We start from the raw sequence: 15,839 nt of genomic DNA on the forward strand, positions 1-15,839 counted from the left end.
TTACTCCATACAATTTCCATGACACCCACAATTAATTGTTGCATTTTGAATGCTTAGCAGGACAGGAAAATGGTTAAATTCCCGCATTTATCAAGAGTAGATCCCTACTGCCTCTGATCTGACGGACTCACTAAATAATGTCTGAGTGTTGGAGTGTGACAATGGCTATTTGTAAATGTAAAAAACAAGAAAATAGTGCTGCCTGGTTTGCTTAATATAAGTAATTTGAAATTACTTGTACTTTTACTTTTGATACTTAAGTATATTTAAAACCAAATACTTTTAGACTTTTACTCAAGTAGTATTTTACTGAGTGACTTTCACTTTTGTCATTATCTATTAAGGTATCTTAACTTTTACTAAAATGTGACAAATGGGTACTTTTTCCACCACTGCCTAGCATTGAGGGGAATATTTGTTTGAAGTTTATGAAATGCGATATCATTGAAGCCAGTAAGGTTCAGAACCACTCACCCTTTACTTTTACATGGGGTGCTTGAATCTTGTGTTATTGCACTCATTCATGCATTTTAAATATATTTTACACTCTCGCTTGCATATTTTAATATTTTCACCTTTTAGATGACAAAAAAAATCTCACAGGAGAAATGACATGGTAAGATAACTGATGTTCCTGCGTTATTCTATTTAAAGTATCATAAGATAAGCTGAAGGATGCCTCTGTGATTGATTTATCTTTGGGACATTAGGACTTTAGTTATGTGCCTTGAGGCAACTCTGCCAGTCAATGGGTATTTTCATTGCTCCAAAGTCTTATCCTTCCCCCCACACATTTTTTGAGCCATGGGATAGATCTCAATTGCATACTCCTCACATCCTCTCTCCTCATCTCCTCCTCAAAATCCATTGGATAAGAAAACAGAGGTCCCGCCCCTCTGACCTTTTCCTCCAATGGGTTTTGAGAAGGAGACGAGAAGAGAGGACACAAGGCGTTTGCAATTGAGCTATTCCCATGTTTTACATTACAAGTTTTGAGACAATGTAACATGTTTCATTTGAATAAATATTTGTTTAAAAAAGGAGACCAGTAACACCATGTATGAGTATTATTATTAATGGTCAATGAATTTAATATTTGATAATAACACGCTCCACGTTTAAAAAAAAACACACACACGACCGACTTTGGTAACCCTGACCTAATGGATAAACTCAAATCAAATCAAATCAAATTTATTTATATAGCCCTTCGTACATCAGCTGATATCTCAAAGTGCTGTACAGAAACCCATCCTAAAACCCCAAACAGCAAGCAATGCAGGTGTAGAAGCACGGTGGCTAGGAAAAACTCCCTAGAAAGGCCAAAACCTAGGAAGAAACCTAGAGAGGAACCAGGCTATGTGGGGTGGCCAGTCCTCTTCTGGCTGTGCCGGGTGGAGATTATAACAGAACATGGCCAAGATGTTGAAATGTTCATAAATGACCAGCATGGTCGAATAATAACAAGGCAGAACAGTTGAAACTGGAGCAGCAGCACAGTCAGGTGGACTGGGGACAGCAGGGAGTCATCATGTCAGGTCGTCCTGGGGCACGGTCCTTGGGCTCAGGTCCTCAGAGAGAGAGAAAGAAAGAGAGAATTAGAGAGAGCATATGTGGGGTGGCCAGTCCTCTTCTGGCTGTGCCGGGTGGAGATTATAACAGAACATGGCCAAGATGTTCAAATGTTCATAAATGACCAGCATGGTCAAATAATAGTAAGGCAGAACAGTTGAAACTGGAGCAGCAGCATGGCCAGGTGGACTGGGGACAGCAAGGAGTCATCATGTCAGGTAGTCCTGGGGCATGGTCCTAGGGCTCAGGTCCTCCGAGAGAGAGAAAGAAAGAAGGAGAGAATTAGAGAACGCACACTTAGATTCACACAGGACACCGAATAGGACAGGAGAAGTACTCCAGATATAACAAACTGACCCTAGCCCCCCGACACAAACTACTGCAGCATAAATACTGGAGGCTGAGACAGGAGGGGTCAGGAGACACTGTGGCCCCATCCGAGGACACCCCGGACAGGGCCAAACAGGAAGGATATAACCCCACCCACTTTGCCAAAGCACAGCCCCCACACCACTAGAGGGATATCTTCAACCACCAACTTACCATCCTGAGACAAGGCTGAGTATAGCCCACAAAGATCTCCGCCACGGCACAACCCAAGGGGGGTGCCAACCCAGACAGGATGACCACAACAGTGAATCAACCCACTCAGGTGACGCACCCCCTGCAGGGACGGCATGAGAGAGCCCCAGTAAGCCAGTGACTCAGCCCCTGTAATAGGGTTAGAGGCAGAGAATCCCAGTGGAAAGAGGGGAACCGGCCAGGCAGAGACAGCAAGGGCGGTTCGTTGCTCCAGAGCCTTTCCGTTCACCTTCCCACTCCTGGGCCAGACTACACTCAATCATATGACCCGCTGAAGAGATGAGTCTTCAGTAAAGACTTAAAGGTTGAGACCGAGTTTGCGTCTCTGACATGGGTAGGCACACCGTTCCATAAAAATTGAGCTCTATAGGAGAAAGCCCTGCCTCCAGCTGTTTGCTTAGAAATTCTAGGGACAATTAGGAGGCCTGCGTCTTGTGACCGTAGCGTACGTGTAGGTATGTACGGCAGGACCAAATCAGAGAGATAGGTAGGAGCAAGCCCATGTAATGCTTTGTAGGTTAGCAGTAAAACCTTGAAATCAGCCCTTGCTTTGACAGGAAGCCAGTGTAGAGAGGCTAGCACTGGAGTAATATGATCACATTTTTTGGTTCTAGTCAGGATTCTAGCAGCCGTATTTAGCACTAACTGAAGTTTATTTAGTGCTTTATCCGGGTAGCCGGAAAGTAGAGCATTGCAGTAGTCTAACCTAGAAGTGACAAAAGCATGGATTAATTTTTCTGCATCATTTTTGGACAGAAAGTTTCTGATTTTTGCAATATTACGTAGATGGAAAAAAGCTGTCCTCGAAATGGTCTTGATATGTTCTTCAAAAGAGAGATCAGGGTCCAGAGTAACGCCGAGGTCCTTCACAGTTTTATTTGAGACGACTGTACAACCATTAAGATTAATTGTCAGATTCAACAGAAGATCTCTTTGTTTCTTGGGACCTAGAACAAACATCTCTGTTTTGTCCGAGTTTAATAGTAGAAAGTTTGCAGCCATCCACTTCCTTATGTCTGAAACACATGCTTCTAGCGAGGACAATTTTGGGGCTTCACCATGTTTCATTGAAATGTACAGCTGTGTGTCATCCGCATAGCAGTGAATGTTAACGTTATGTTTTCGAATAACATCCCCAAGAGGTAAAATGTATAATGAAAACAACAGTGGTCCTAAAACAGAACCTTGAGGAACACCGAAATTTACAGTTGATTTGTCAGAGGACAAACCATTCACAGAGACAAACTGATATCTTTCCGACAGATAAGATCTAAACCAGGCCAGAACATGTCCGTGTAGACCAATTTGGGTTTCCAATCTCTCCAAAAGAATGTGGTGATCGATGGTATCAAAAGCAGCACTAAGGTCTAGGAGCACGAGGACAGATGCAGAGCCTCGGTCCGATGCCATTAAAATGTAATTTACCACCTTCACAAGTGCAGTCTCAGTGCTATGATGGGGTCTAAAACCAGACTGAAGCATTTCGTATACATTGTTTGTCTTCAGGAAGGCAGTGAGTTGCTGTGCAACAGCCTTTTCTAAAATTTTTGAGAGGAATGGAAGATTTGTGGTATTTGCCAATGGCTCTGCTTCACAAGAGCATAATGACAATATCATCTTTGCTCTCCTGAGACTGTCTTGTTGAAGGATCAAGGTATAAACATACATACATACATTAGACTACAAATTATAGTGTAGAACTACATTGCAACTACATGACCCAGCTAGAATCATCAGCGTCATCTGACTCTCTCCCCCCCATTCATGTTCCATTAATATTAGCATATTTAACCAATTAGGATAGTCTAACTAATTAGGCCTACTTACTCCCGAGTGGCGCAGCGGACTACAGTCCCTGGTTCGAATCCAGGCTGTATCACATCCGGCTGTTATTGGGAGTCTCATATGGCAGCGCACATTTGGCCCGGGTTTGGCCGGGGTAGGTCATCATTGTAAATACGAATCTGTTATTAACTGACTTGGCTAGTTAATAAAGGTTACATTAAAAGGTTACATTACATTAAAATAAAATACTCAAGTGGCCTTGCTACTGTAAATGCATAAATCCTGTAGCTGGCGCAAAAGCGCCGATACCCGGTGGCATGCGGAACAACCAGGAAGTCGCTAGTGAAAACATTTCCGTGCGTCATGATCTGAGAATGCTTGTATATAAGGTAAGTTTTCCTGACAAACTGCAAATAAAATTGTGTTTAAAAAATCACCCGATAACTAACTGGACGAGTTCATATTTATACCCAGCGAGAGTTATTATTCCTTTTTGTTATGCAGTTGTGTCATTTGCCTTTCGTGCTGCTTGCGTTGTTGTACGTCTAAGATGGTTTCTATTTCTTCGAAAATGAGAACTAATGTACTAAAAATCCCCCACATTGTATTATATTCAGCGATTTATTTGTGTTTAAGTCAATAACTTAACTCTACTTTTGCATCCAAATAGGACATATTTTGTGACCAATACACAGTTGGCTGCAGGTGTGCTCACACTAGGCCCTGTCTGTTGACTTTGATTCTTACTTTCACCTTGTGCTTTGCAATACAGTAGTCTATTCTCTTCACCGTTAGAAAGCCAAGATAAAAGTTGTAAAGATTGTCAATCAATCCCATGGATTATTCCTGTGTTGTGTGTATGTATGTATGTGTGTATGTATGTATGTATGTATGTATGTATGCATGTATGTCAGGATGTCTGTTGAAAGCCAAGAGAACCGGACAGTGGAGGTACTGGGGGTACCTGAGGAGGTGGAGGATGAGCTCCTGTATTTGTACTTTGAGAACAAGCGTCGTTCTGGAGGAGGTAGTCTGGTGTCTGTGGAGCTGGAAGGGAGCCGGGCCATATTACTGTTTGAAGAGGCAGAGGGTAAGATTGGATTCCGTCTGTGTAATTCTTGTAATCTGATATAATGTTGAAGGCTAATAAATTTCCTATGTACCTACACAACATCTTCATGAATCATTCTTTATCTGGCTCCCCATTAGCTGATGTCTTCGCAACAGCTAGTATTCCTGCGGTCCACAAATTTAATGATACTATTGTACCAAAAACAATTATTCTATTACCATCCATAGCATTCTGATTATATCTGTGTTTGATTGACAGTTGCAGCAAGGGTCCTGTCTAAAGGACCCCATGTCCTGCACAACGCTGAGTTGACCGTGAGGAAGCCTGCTTGTAAGGATCCATGGAGACTGTTGCTGCGGGGGGTTAACCCAACCACCAGTCAGGAGCTGGTGGAGCTGTATGTAGAGAACATGATGGGAATGGACATAGACGATTACACTCTGTACCCCTCACCTGGCAGGGACCTGTTCCTAGTACACTTCCGTCAGGCCTTCAATAAAGGTTAGGGGTTTTCCTATCAAGTTCAAAGATGGAATCCACAGTAGGGGGAAACGGCATCACAAGCCGCCCCACCACTCTTGTTTTTGTTGGCGTGCTGAGGAATGTCGTGCAGCGTTGTAAAAACATCGTAGGACATATTGTGCTCTTCTATCGTGTGCAATGTCAGAAGGGGAAAAAAACAGTTTGTTTGCAGTAACTTCTTTGATGTTGTAGTATCACAAACAGACATGCAGAGTTCAATTTACACCATGACATTTAGGGGGTGTCTGTATCGAGTGCATGCACTTGCACAACATTATTTTCTAGGCCTAATAATAAAGATATACTTTAAATGGTAAAAATGTATTACCTTTTAATGGTGGCATGAACACAGCAAGTCATATTTTCATCTGATTGTCAAACAAATCACTTCAAAAAGTAGGTATGTTCGTCCACTTCAAAATGATTCCAGCATTCCAACTGGATGTATACATCTCTTACAAAACGCCAGAAAGTGTTCCTAATGACATTCAGCGATTGCCATCGATTAGGCTGACATTAATTAATGCGTCTTGCTGACAAAAAATACTTTTTTTGTAGCCAGAAAAGTTGGGACACTTGAAATGGCCTGAAACTGTCCTGGGAAAAATGTGATGGTCACCCTAACACACACAGTCAAATTACTAGACTAGGCTACAATGTGTATTAAAATGAAGTTCAAATAGGCCTACTGGCAGCCAGTGATGTAGTGTTTAAAAAAAAAAAAAGCAGGTGGGTAAATTGGTTGTGGTGGAAAAAGTTACACTCCCTATACTTTCAATGCATTTTTAAAATGTATTTTAATTTAATTTAAAGGGTGGGTAAACGGCACACCACTATGTCTACACCACTGCCGGTAGACTACCCTCTCAGACAAGGCAGTTTTAAACACCTGAACACATGCAGAATAGGTAGCCTACATTCAATTAAATACATGATTTGAATCAGCCTGAAGGTATACCCTCGTTCATGAGTTGTCCATAATTCATGAGTTAATGCTTGGAGTCTTCCCAGATTGTGTGACATAAAACACTACCTTTTCTTTCCTTACATGAATGACATTTGACACTGTTATTTGCCACTGGTAAGCATTTAACAATTGAATAAAAACATTGAACTTAAACCCTGTACAAATCATGGATCGTGGCGATCTCGGAACATGCGCTATAAGTGTAACAATGCCTACGTAACATTTCATGATGTTTCACCGTGAAGCTGTTCTCATGGGCACACAAATCCAAAATAATGTAGGCTTATGCCATTGCAAAATCAAATGCTTCTAACCGTCACTATAGGCCTAATTAAAACCATAGATTTTAAGTCATTGAAATGATTTGGCAAACAATATAATTATGAATGTATTTTAAGTGGCTCTGCTTTTGCATACAGTATAGTTAATGTGTGTATTCTTCCTTATTTTGCATGCACAGACTTCCAGAAGCTTTTCACAAAGATTTCTAAGAAGCCTCTGGATGGAGCGCAGATTGTTCTGGAACAGATCGATCAGACTGACTCCGTCTTAGTGGAGAACCTGCACCCCAGCATCACAGCAGACATGCTCAATCTGTACCTGGAGAGCCAACGGGGTGGGGGCGGTGGAGTTAAGGAAGTCTCCATCATCTCAGAAGGGGTTGCCAGGGTCTCCTTCCTGGACTTTGACTGTAAGTTTTGAACATAGACTTATATGTTTTGAATGTACCGTGTCTACCGAATGTCTCTTTTTGAATGTAAGTTATGTTTTCTACTGTAGAAAAAAAGGACTTTGTACATTTTGTATACAAGCATTTGTGTTGTAGCTGTTGTATCCATTTTAAAGTACTAATGTTGTAGTATGTTAATGAAACATAAAAGCTATAAAGAAAGGGTATTCAAATCCTACCATGAGGGTCTGGAGTACTGCTGGTGCTCTCTTCTACCTGATAATTAATTGCACACATTTGGTATCCCAGGTCTAAATCAGTCCCTGATAAGAAGGGAAGAATGTACTAGAACTGGCTTCGAGATCCAACTTGGAATTTGATGGCTATAAAGCATGCAATTCTATGTAGCTGTTGAATGTGTTTTATTCCCTTCCTTATTACATCTAACAGCAGTGGAACGTGTCCTTAAACAATCACACAAACTCGAGAAGATGGATCTGATGGTCAGGCCTTACTTCTCCTTCCTCCAATCAGAGGACTCCTCCTCACCTCTGACCGATCCCCTGACCTCTGTGAATGGAACATCCGATAGTAACACAACGAACACACCACAGACAGAGAGTGGTGGGCAATCGCAGACTGGTTCTCTCCCTGCAGCCAGTACCAGTGACCATTCTCAGTCCTCCCATCAGGTTACCTCTGAGCCCCTGGTCCCCCTGCTGTCCCACCCTGTATCCCAGGCAACAGCAACCCAGGGAGGCATGGAGGACTTAACATCGATCCCAGAGCCCATGTCGAGCCACATCCCCGTCCCTGACCCAGTGAAACTCGCGCTGCTCCAGCTCAGTCCCCTGCTCCAGAGTCTTCAGCTGGCCCACCCAGCTTGTAGCGTCCAGATCAGGGAAGACGGGGTCCACATGGCCGGGTCTGACCGGCTGGGGCTGGAGCAGCTGAAGAATGCTATGTTGGAGTTCCTTGGGGGTGTGGCCCAGGCTCATCTCACCTTTGACCTCGAGAAGGCCCACTTCCTGGCCAAACAGGAAGTGAAAGACAAGCTGCTGCAGACGTTGAAGGACAAGGGACTGCCGTCCATGTACACAGTGTCGGACTGCGTTGTTGTGATAACGTCTCTGTCTTTCAGCTTGGTGAGCCAGGCGTGTAGCTTACTGAAGACCCTGCTGTCTGACTTCAGTATCCCCGTGGACAGAGAGTATGAGTGTATGCTGTATGCCCAGGAGTGGACTGGCTTCCTCCAGTCTCTGGGTCTCTGCTCTGCTAAGGTGTCAGAGAGGGGACAGATAGATGTCCTGACTCTGAGAGGGTTGGAGGAGGAGAAGCAGGCTAAGATAGTGGAGTTCCTCAGTACACCCATTGAAACAGAGGCTATCATCTCTATGGAGCCAGGCATGTTGAAGTACATCCAGACCCACCATCATCAGCTACTAGCTGATATGGACCAGGTGTCTATCTTCCCTCTGGACGCACATGGTATCTGTGGACTCCGAGTAGGTGTTTTACCTTTTTGAAATATAATAAAAACATTCCCTTGCATTATCTAAATTAATTCACAGTATATGCAGTAATCCTCTCATACCCTTTTCACACAACCGAGTCAAGCTGAGCTGTACTGGGTTGGCCTGGTTACACGTGCTGGAGTGGACTTTGTGAAAATCAAATATCTGAGCCAGAACAGTACGGTTGAGTTTGGCACACTAGTGTGAAAAGGGTATCCAATGTCTTTGTGAATAATGGTCTTATAGAGCGTTTCATACTCGTCATGTCTGTGATTGGTAGATCCACGGCAACGCAGGGGCGTGTCAAATGGCTGATGAGGTTCTGAGGGGCGTGGTGTCGTCCATCGTTACCAGAACCATCACAGTGAACGAACCGGGCGTGGCGCGGTTCCTCATCCAGGAGGGAGAGGGGACCAGCATCCTCAGGGAGATGCAGGCCAAGTTCCAGGTTTACATCAACATGGAGAAGGTGCACTGGGAACCCCTGGAGAACGAGGTAGCTGGCCCAATGATGACAATATTAATATAGACTGTATTATCGATGCTTTTACTATCATTACTAATTCACTTGACAAAGGAGGTTGCCGAATGATAAAGATCTACACATGGATGTATAATGCAATTTGTTTTCTGTGCCATGAACTTGTTCTTCTACATTGTTTGGATAAGCATAGTTAGACAAATGGTGTATTTCAGAGATCATAGGAGGCTGGAGGGAGGAGCTATAGGAGGATGGGTTCATTGTAATGCTGGAATGGAATTCACAGAACTGTATCAAGTATCAAGCTGTTTCATTTATTCCATTTCAGCCATTACAATGAGCCCATCCTCCTATAGCTCCCCCCACCAGCTGTGTGTGTGTGTGTGTGTGTGTGTGTGTGTGTGTGTGTGTGTGTGTGTGTGTGTGTGTGTGTGTGTGTGTGTGTGTGTGTGTGTGTGTGTGTGTGTGTGTGTGTGTGTGTGTGTGTGTGTGTGTGTGTGTGTGTGTGTGTGTGTGTGTGTACACAGTATGTCTGGTGTATTCTAGCTTTGTGATCTCCCTACAGGACATCTTTGAGGCTGCATGGAATATGACGTCCCATCAGAGCTTCCAGAGAAGGTCCTCAGATTGTTCCTTACAGGCTTCCACATCAGTTCTGACTCATACTAACCAGACTTCCAACGACCTCTCAGCTCCAGACATAGGTACATACTTCCATTATTCTCATAGCGATCACATGTATTTGAAAAAAACGTTTTACATAAATTGTCAGTGTTGTACCCAGCCTAGACACTGAAGAGCATATGGAAGCACAGTGGCCAGAAGGGAGTTATTCTATTGGCATTGTTTTGCAATCACTGAAAACATATGTACTGATCCCAGGTCTTCTAGAGGAGGCAAAGAGGCTGTTCTCAGCCATAGATGAGATGGTGGACTTTGGCCTCTCTAGTCTGACCAGAACCACTGACATTGAGGAGGATCTGTATACGGCTGGGGAACCCATTGCCCTCAGCACCGACCAAGGCCCAGACAGAGACACCACTGATGTGGAGGAGCAGGCTACAGAGCCGCTAGTGGAGGGAGGGGGTAGTGATGATGAGGGTGCTCTTGCTCCTCTGGTTGCCCAGGATGGAGGGCTGTCCTGGGCCACGCAACTCTCCTCTACCCTGGATGAGGAGGCCCAGATGTCCCTGGCCATTCAGTACTCCATGGAGACCACAAAGAGGTCCCTGACTGAGGAGGAGGAGCTGCAGAAGGTTCTGGAGCTGTCCAAGAAGATGACGAAGATGACTCGGCATGATGGTGGTGCCATGGCTACCTCTTCCCTCCCTGCTGCTGGCTTGCACCTCGATCAGGCTGTCCAGGTGTCTCTGCAGGAGGCCATCCAGTCAGCCAACACGGCAACAATCTTTGTGTTCGCTGGCTACAGTTGTGACCTGATCAGAGTGGACATTGCCCTGAACAAGAAGGTCACTCTGAGGAAGCATGAGGAGAAGCTAGAGCACCGCAGCCTGAGGATCCTGTCTCAGTACCACAGGTGCGTGTGTGTGTCTGTGTGTACATTGTGCATTTTTTTTATAGTGATGGGCACCGACATGGAAAATGTATATCGATATCAGTTGCAGTTTTTCCATTCAATATTAAATTGGTTCGTAGAAAATACGTTGTGAATGTTTACTTATATTTGAAGTCCAGACAAGTGCTTGCTGATTGTCCATTGGGACAGGTGTGTTCTGATGGTATAAACCTACCTAACTGTTTTGAAAGTGCCTTCCTCACCATCTTCAATAAGCATGCTCCATTCAAAAAAATTAGAACCAAGAACAAGATATAGCCCTTGGTTCACTCCAGACCTGACTGCCATTGACCAGCATAAAAACATCCGGTGGCGAACTGCATTAGCATTGAATAGCCCCCGTGAAATGCAACTTTTCAGGGAAGTTAGGAACCAATATACACAGGCAGTTTGAAAAGCTAAGACTAGCCTTTTCAAACAGAAATTTGCATCCTGTAGCACAAACTCAAAGTTCTGGCACACTGTAAAGTCCATGGAGAATAAGAGCACCTCCTCCCAGCTGCCCACTGCACTGAGTATAGGAACACTGTCATCACCAATAAATCCACTACAATTGAGAATTTCAACAAGTATTTGTCTACGGCTGGCCATGCTTTCCACCTGGCTACCCCTAACCCGGTCAACAGCCCGGCACCCCGCACAGCAACTCTCCCAATCCTCCCCTATTTCTCCTTCATCCAAATCCAGATTGCTGATGTCCTGAAAGAGCTGCAAAATCTGGACCCCTACAAATCAGCCGGGCTAGACAATCTGGATCCTCTCTTTCTAAAAGTATTGTTGCAACCCCTATTACTAGCCTGTTCAACCTCTCTTTTGTGTCGTCTGAGATCCCCAAAGTGGAGACACTCTAGACCCAAACTGATAGACCTATATCTATCCTACCCTTCTTTTCTAAGGTCTTTGAAAGCCAAGTTAACAAACAGATTACCGACCATTTTGAATCCCACCGTACCTTCTCCGCTATGCAATCTGGTTCCCGAGCTGGTCATGGGTGCACCTCAGCCACGCTCAAGGTCCTAAATGATATCATAACTGCCATCGATAAGAGACATTACTGTGCAAGCCGTATTCATCGACCTGGCCAAGGCTTTGGACTCTGTCAATCACCATATTCTTATCGGCAGACAAAAAAAAACGTTGGTTTCTCAAATGACTGTCTTGCCTGGTTCACCAACTACTTCTCAGATAGAGTTCAGTGTGTGAAATCGGAGGGCCTGTTGTCTGTACCTCTGGCAGTCTCTATGGGGGTGCCACAGGGTTCAATTCTTGGACCGACTCTCTTCTCTGTATACATCAATGATGTCGCTCTTGCTGCTGGTGATTCCCTGATCCACCTCGACGCAGACAACACCATTCTGTATTCTTCTGGCCCTTCTTTGGACACTGTGTTAACTAACCTCCAGACGAGCTTCAATGCCATACAAATCTCCTTCCGTTGCTTCCAACTGCTCTTAAATGCAAGTAAAACTAAATGCATGCTCTTCAACCGATCGCTGCCCGTACCTGCCCGCCCGTCCATCATCACTACTCTGGACGGTTCTGACTTCGAATATGTGGACAACTACAAATACCTAGGTGTCTGGTTAGACTGTAAACTCTCCTTCCAGACTCACATTAAGCATCTCCAATCCAAAATTAAATCTATAATCGGCTTCCTATTTTGCAACAAAGCATCCTTCACTCATGCTGTCAAACATACCCTCGTAAAACTGACCATCCTACCGATCCTCGACTTCGGCGTTGTCGTTTACAAAATAGCCTCCAACACTCTACTCAGACTGCATCCAATTTATCACAGTGCCATCCGTTTTGTTACTAATGCCCAATATACTACCCACCATTGCGACCTGTACGCTCTCGTTGGCTAGCCCTCGCTTCATACTCGTCGCCAAACCCACTGGCTCCAGGTCATCGACAAGTCTCTGCTAGGTAAAGCCCTGCCTTATCTCAGCTCACTGGTCACCATAGCACCAACCACCCGTAGCACGCACTCCAGCAGGTATATCTCACAAGTCATCCCCAAAGCCAATTCCTCCTGGCCGCCTTTCATTCCAGTTCTCTGCTGATAATGACTGGAACGAACAGCAAAAATCACTGAAGCTGGAGACTCATATCTCCCTCACTAGCTTTAAGCACCAGCTGTCAGAGCAGCTCACAGATCACTGCACCTGTACATAGCGCATCTGTAAATAGCCCATCCAACTATCCCATCCCCATACTGTATTTATTTATCTTGTTCCTTTGCACCCCAGTGTCTCTATTTGCACATCCATCTTCTGCACATCAATCACTCCAGTGTTTAATTGGTATATTGTTATTATTTCGCCACCATGGCCTATTTATTGCCTTAAGTCATTTGCACACACTGTATAGACTTTTTCTACTGTATTATTGACTGTATGTTTGTTTATTCCATGTTCCATGTCCTCTGTGTTATGTGTTGAACTGCTTTGCTTTATCTTGGCCAGGTCGCAGTTGTAAATGAGAACATGTTCTCAACTAGCCTACCTGGTTAAATAAAGGTGAAATTAAAAATAAAATTAAAAACATGGGATGCCCATTCACAGTTGATGGCCCATCAGCAGGCAATTAACTATGGTAACTTGAGCCTGTGAAAATATCTGTTTTATGCCTGCAGGAACAGTCATGTTCAGTATGCTTTTTACAGAATGGTGTAGGTTAAAAATAAACCTAGATTACGATATGCCTTGCTCATATCAATATTAAAAGATATCATATGGAATTTGCAATATTGGTGCCAGCAAGCAAATGTTTTTATATTTACAAATAAATTCAATCAACCAATCAGGAGGTGTCTGGACTTCATCAAGAGGAAACATGCCGTGGAGGTCACCATCCAGGGAACCACGGCAACCATCTCCGGGTTCAAAGACTTTGTTACTGGGGCGATGCCGGACATGAAGCTCCTGCTGAGGAGGATATCCACGATGACGTCAGACGCCGACATCCTGCGGACGGTGCAATGGCTGTGGCACGACCCAGCGTCGTCAGGGACAGAGACCGCGTACGCTCCGGAGGCGACAGTGTTTATGGAGAACGCCTGGAAGATGAGGCAGAAAAAGATCGACATCCTGCTCAACAACCTGCCGCACATCATCAACTTTGAGAAGATGCAGGAGTACAACGTGGCCTCTGGGAAGTCAGTAACCATCTCCAGGAAGATGCTGAGCTCAGAAGACTTGTACTCGGATATACAAGGTAAAGAACTTAGAAAATACTGTATGTGAGCCTATAATCATGTTATTTATTTTTTGGTAAATAACAATTACATTTGTGAGATGCAATTTAATTACTGACGCAATATCTTAACAAAGCTATTTAATATGTTGCACCGTTTTTCAGATGAGGACTACAGTCTACTGTCCAACCTGCCTGAAACGTCCAGAGTTAATGAGGATTCTGATGAGTTTCAGGATGTTGTGAAAGACTTCTACGACTCCATACATGAGTACCACAACAGAATCAAAATCATTAAGGTATGTAGGATCTATCGATGTCAACAGCAACTAACCATTAACTTTGTGCTGTATCAGTGACGTCAGAAGCCATTCCTATGTTAATCGCATTTCCCAGGTTGAGAAGCTGATGAATAGGCTCCTTTACAACCAGTATAGACTGAAGAAGGCTAGTATAAATCAGAGTGCCAATGACCCAGAAGTGGAGCGTACGCTGTACCACGGCACAAGTGAGACCAGCGTGAAAGAGATCTGCGTTCATGGCTTCAACAGAAGCTTCTGTGGAAAGAATGGTAAGGCTTTTCTAATAGTTTTTTTTTTGTGTGTCTCACAGTAGTTCATCAGCATTTTTTTTTCCATTTCACTTCATTTTAGCATTATTTTCATGTAGACTTGTAATAATGTGGCCTCCTCTATATCCTGGTCTCTCTGCAGCCATATACATGTTATACTTTACTAATTTGGCCTGTATTTCTTTCTGTAATAATTGAGTCTCTTGTTGTGGTTTCTCTTTGCAGCCACTGTTTATGGTCAGGGGGTCTACTTTGCTCTGAACTCAGCCCTGTCTGTCCAGGATCAGTATTCTCCCCCCAACGCAGACGGACACAAGTTTGTGTTTGTGACCAAGGTGCTTACTGGGGACTACACGCAGGGCAGTCACTCCATGAAGACGGCTCCTTTGAAGGAGAGCTCTGAGATACCCCTCAGATACGACAGCGTGGCAGATAAGATGGACAACCCCTCTCTGTTTGTGATCTTCAACGACACACAGGCTTACCCTGAGTATCTCATCACATGTCAGAAGATTAATTGCTGAGGGAGGGAACTCTGTTATCCTAACTCTGTTTCGGGCATCGTGTTTTTACATTTTTCCCTATTGGGAAGAGGATTCATGGGAATTCTATTTGAAAAATACTGTGCATTGTGTTTCTTTAATCATGCATCTTAATTTAGTTTTTCTAACTTGTTTACGCCACTGCTCTTTATTTATGAGACAATATAGCCTTCTTCAACAGTATAATGATTACAAATACTCAGTTATCCATACCAATAATGAAGTGCTCATTCTGGGGCGGCAGCGTAGTCTAGTGGTTAGAACGTTGGAATGTTGCAAGTTCAAATCCCCGAGCTGACAAGGTACAAATCTGTCATTCTGCCCCTGAACAGGCAGTTAACTCACTGTTCCTAGGCTGTCATTGAAAATATGAAATTGTTCTTAACTGACTTGCCTAGTTAAAAAAATAAAAAAAAAATAAAAAAAATCACAGTGCAATTGAATCATGAATTAGCCAAATGCAATGTTCTCGGCTAAAACTGTATATTTAATTGTTTAGTTTGATATTTTATAATCAATGTAACGCCCCTCCAATGGTATTACATGATATTTTACCTGTGGAATGCGGTTTTAACCAATCAGGATTAGACCCCACGGTTGTATAAATGCATTTAACTGGTAACGTGTCTTGAAGAGCCAAACATTGACCCTACTTATTATGTTGCCTTACTTTTATATTTATTCTATTCCATCTGTGTGATAAATACCCTATTTGTCCTTTACATTTACTTTGGGTAAAAAGGTGGCGTAAATTGGATTTATGTTCAATAAAACTCTTGTCCTGTCT

The 15,839-nt window shown here is 43.6% G+C and overlaps 1 protein-coding gene across 1 annotated transcript; it reads left to right on the forward strand.

The window, feature by feature from the left end:
* The first annotated feature begins 4,203 nt into the window (after positions 1 to 4,203).
* On the forward strand, positions 4,204 to 15,838 carry LOC118371752 (protein mono-ADP-ribosyltransferase PARP10-like). Its single transcript, XM_035757324.2, has 12 exons — positions 4,204 to 4,328; positions 4,854 to 5,029; positions 5,270 to 5,512; positions 6,961 to 7,191; positions 7,621 to 8,675; positions 8,965 to 9,180; positions 9,731 to 9,869; positions 10,048 to 10,702; positions 13,551 to 13,960; positions 14,105 to 14,238; positions 14,336 to 14,510; positions 14,736 to 15,838. Exons 2-12 carry the CDS (start codon positions 4,855 to 4,857, stop codon positions 15,032 to 15,034), a joined length of 3,732 nt encoding a protein of 1,243 aa, XP_035613217.1. The 5' UTR covers positions 4,204 to 4,328; position 4,854; the 3' UTR covers positions 15,035 to 15,838.
* Position 15,839: the final 1 nt, after the last annotated feature.

The sequence above is a fragment of the Oncorhynchus keta genome, chromosome 19 (genome assembly GCF_023373465.1).
Source record: "Oncorhynchus keta strain PuntledgeMale-10-30-2019 chromosome 19, Oket_V2, whole genome shotgun sequence".
Taxonomy (NCBI): Eukaryota; Metazoa; Chordata; class Actinopteri; order Salmoniformes; family Salmonidae; genus Oncorhynchus; species Oncorhynchus keta.

What these genes read in the sequence shown, in the direction of transcription:
- LOC118371752 (XM_035757324.2), top strand. Translation starts at nt 4,855, where the DNA reads ATGTCTGTTGAAAGCCAAGAGAACCGGACAGTGGAGGTACTGGGGGTA. An exon ending in CCGTCAGGCCTTCAATAAAG is followed by an intron (nt 5,513 to 6,960) that starts GTTAGGGGTTTT and finishes TTGCATGCACAG; the next exon opens with ACTTCCAGAAGCTTTTCACA. An exon ending in CCTCTCAGCTCCAGACATAG is followed by an intron (nt 9,870 to 10,047) that starts GTACATACTTCC and finishes TACTGATCCCAG; the next exon opens with GTCTTCTAGAGGAGGCAAAG.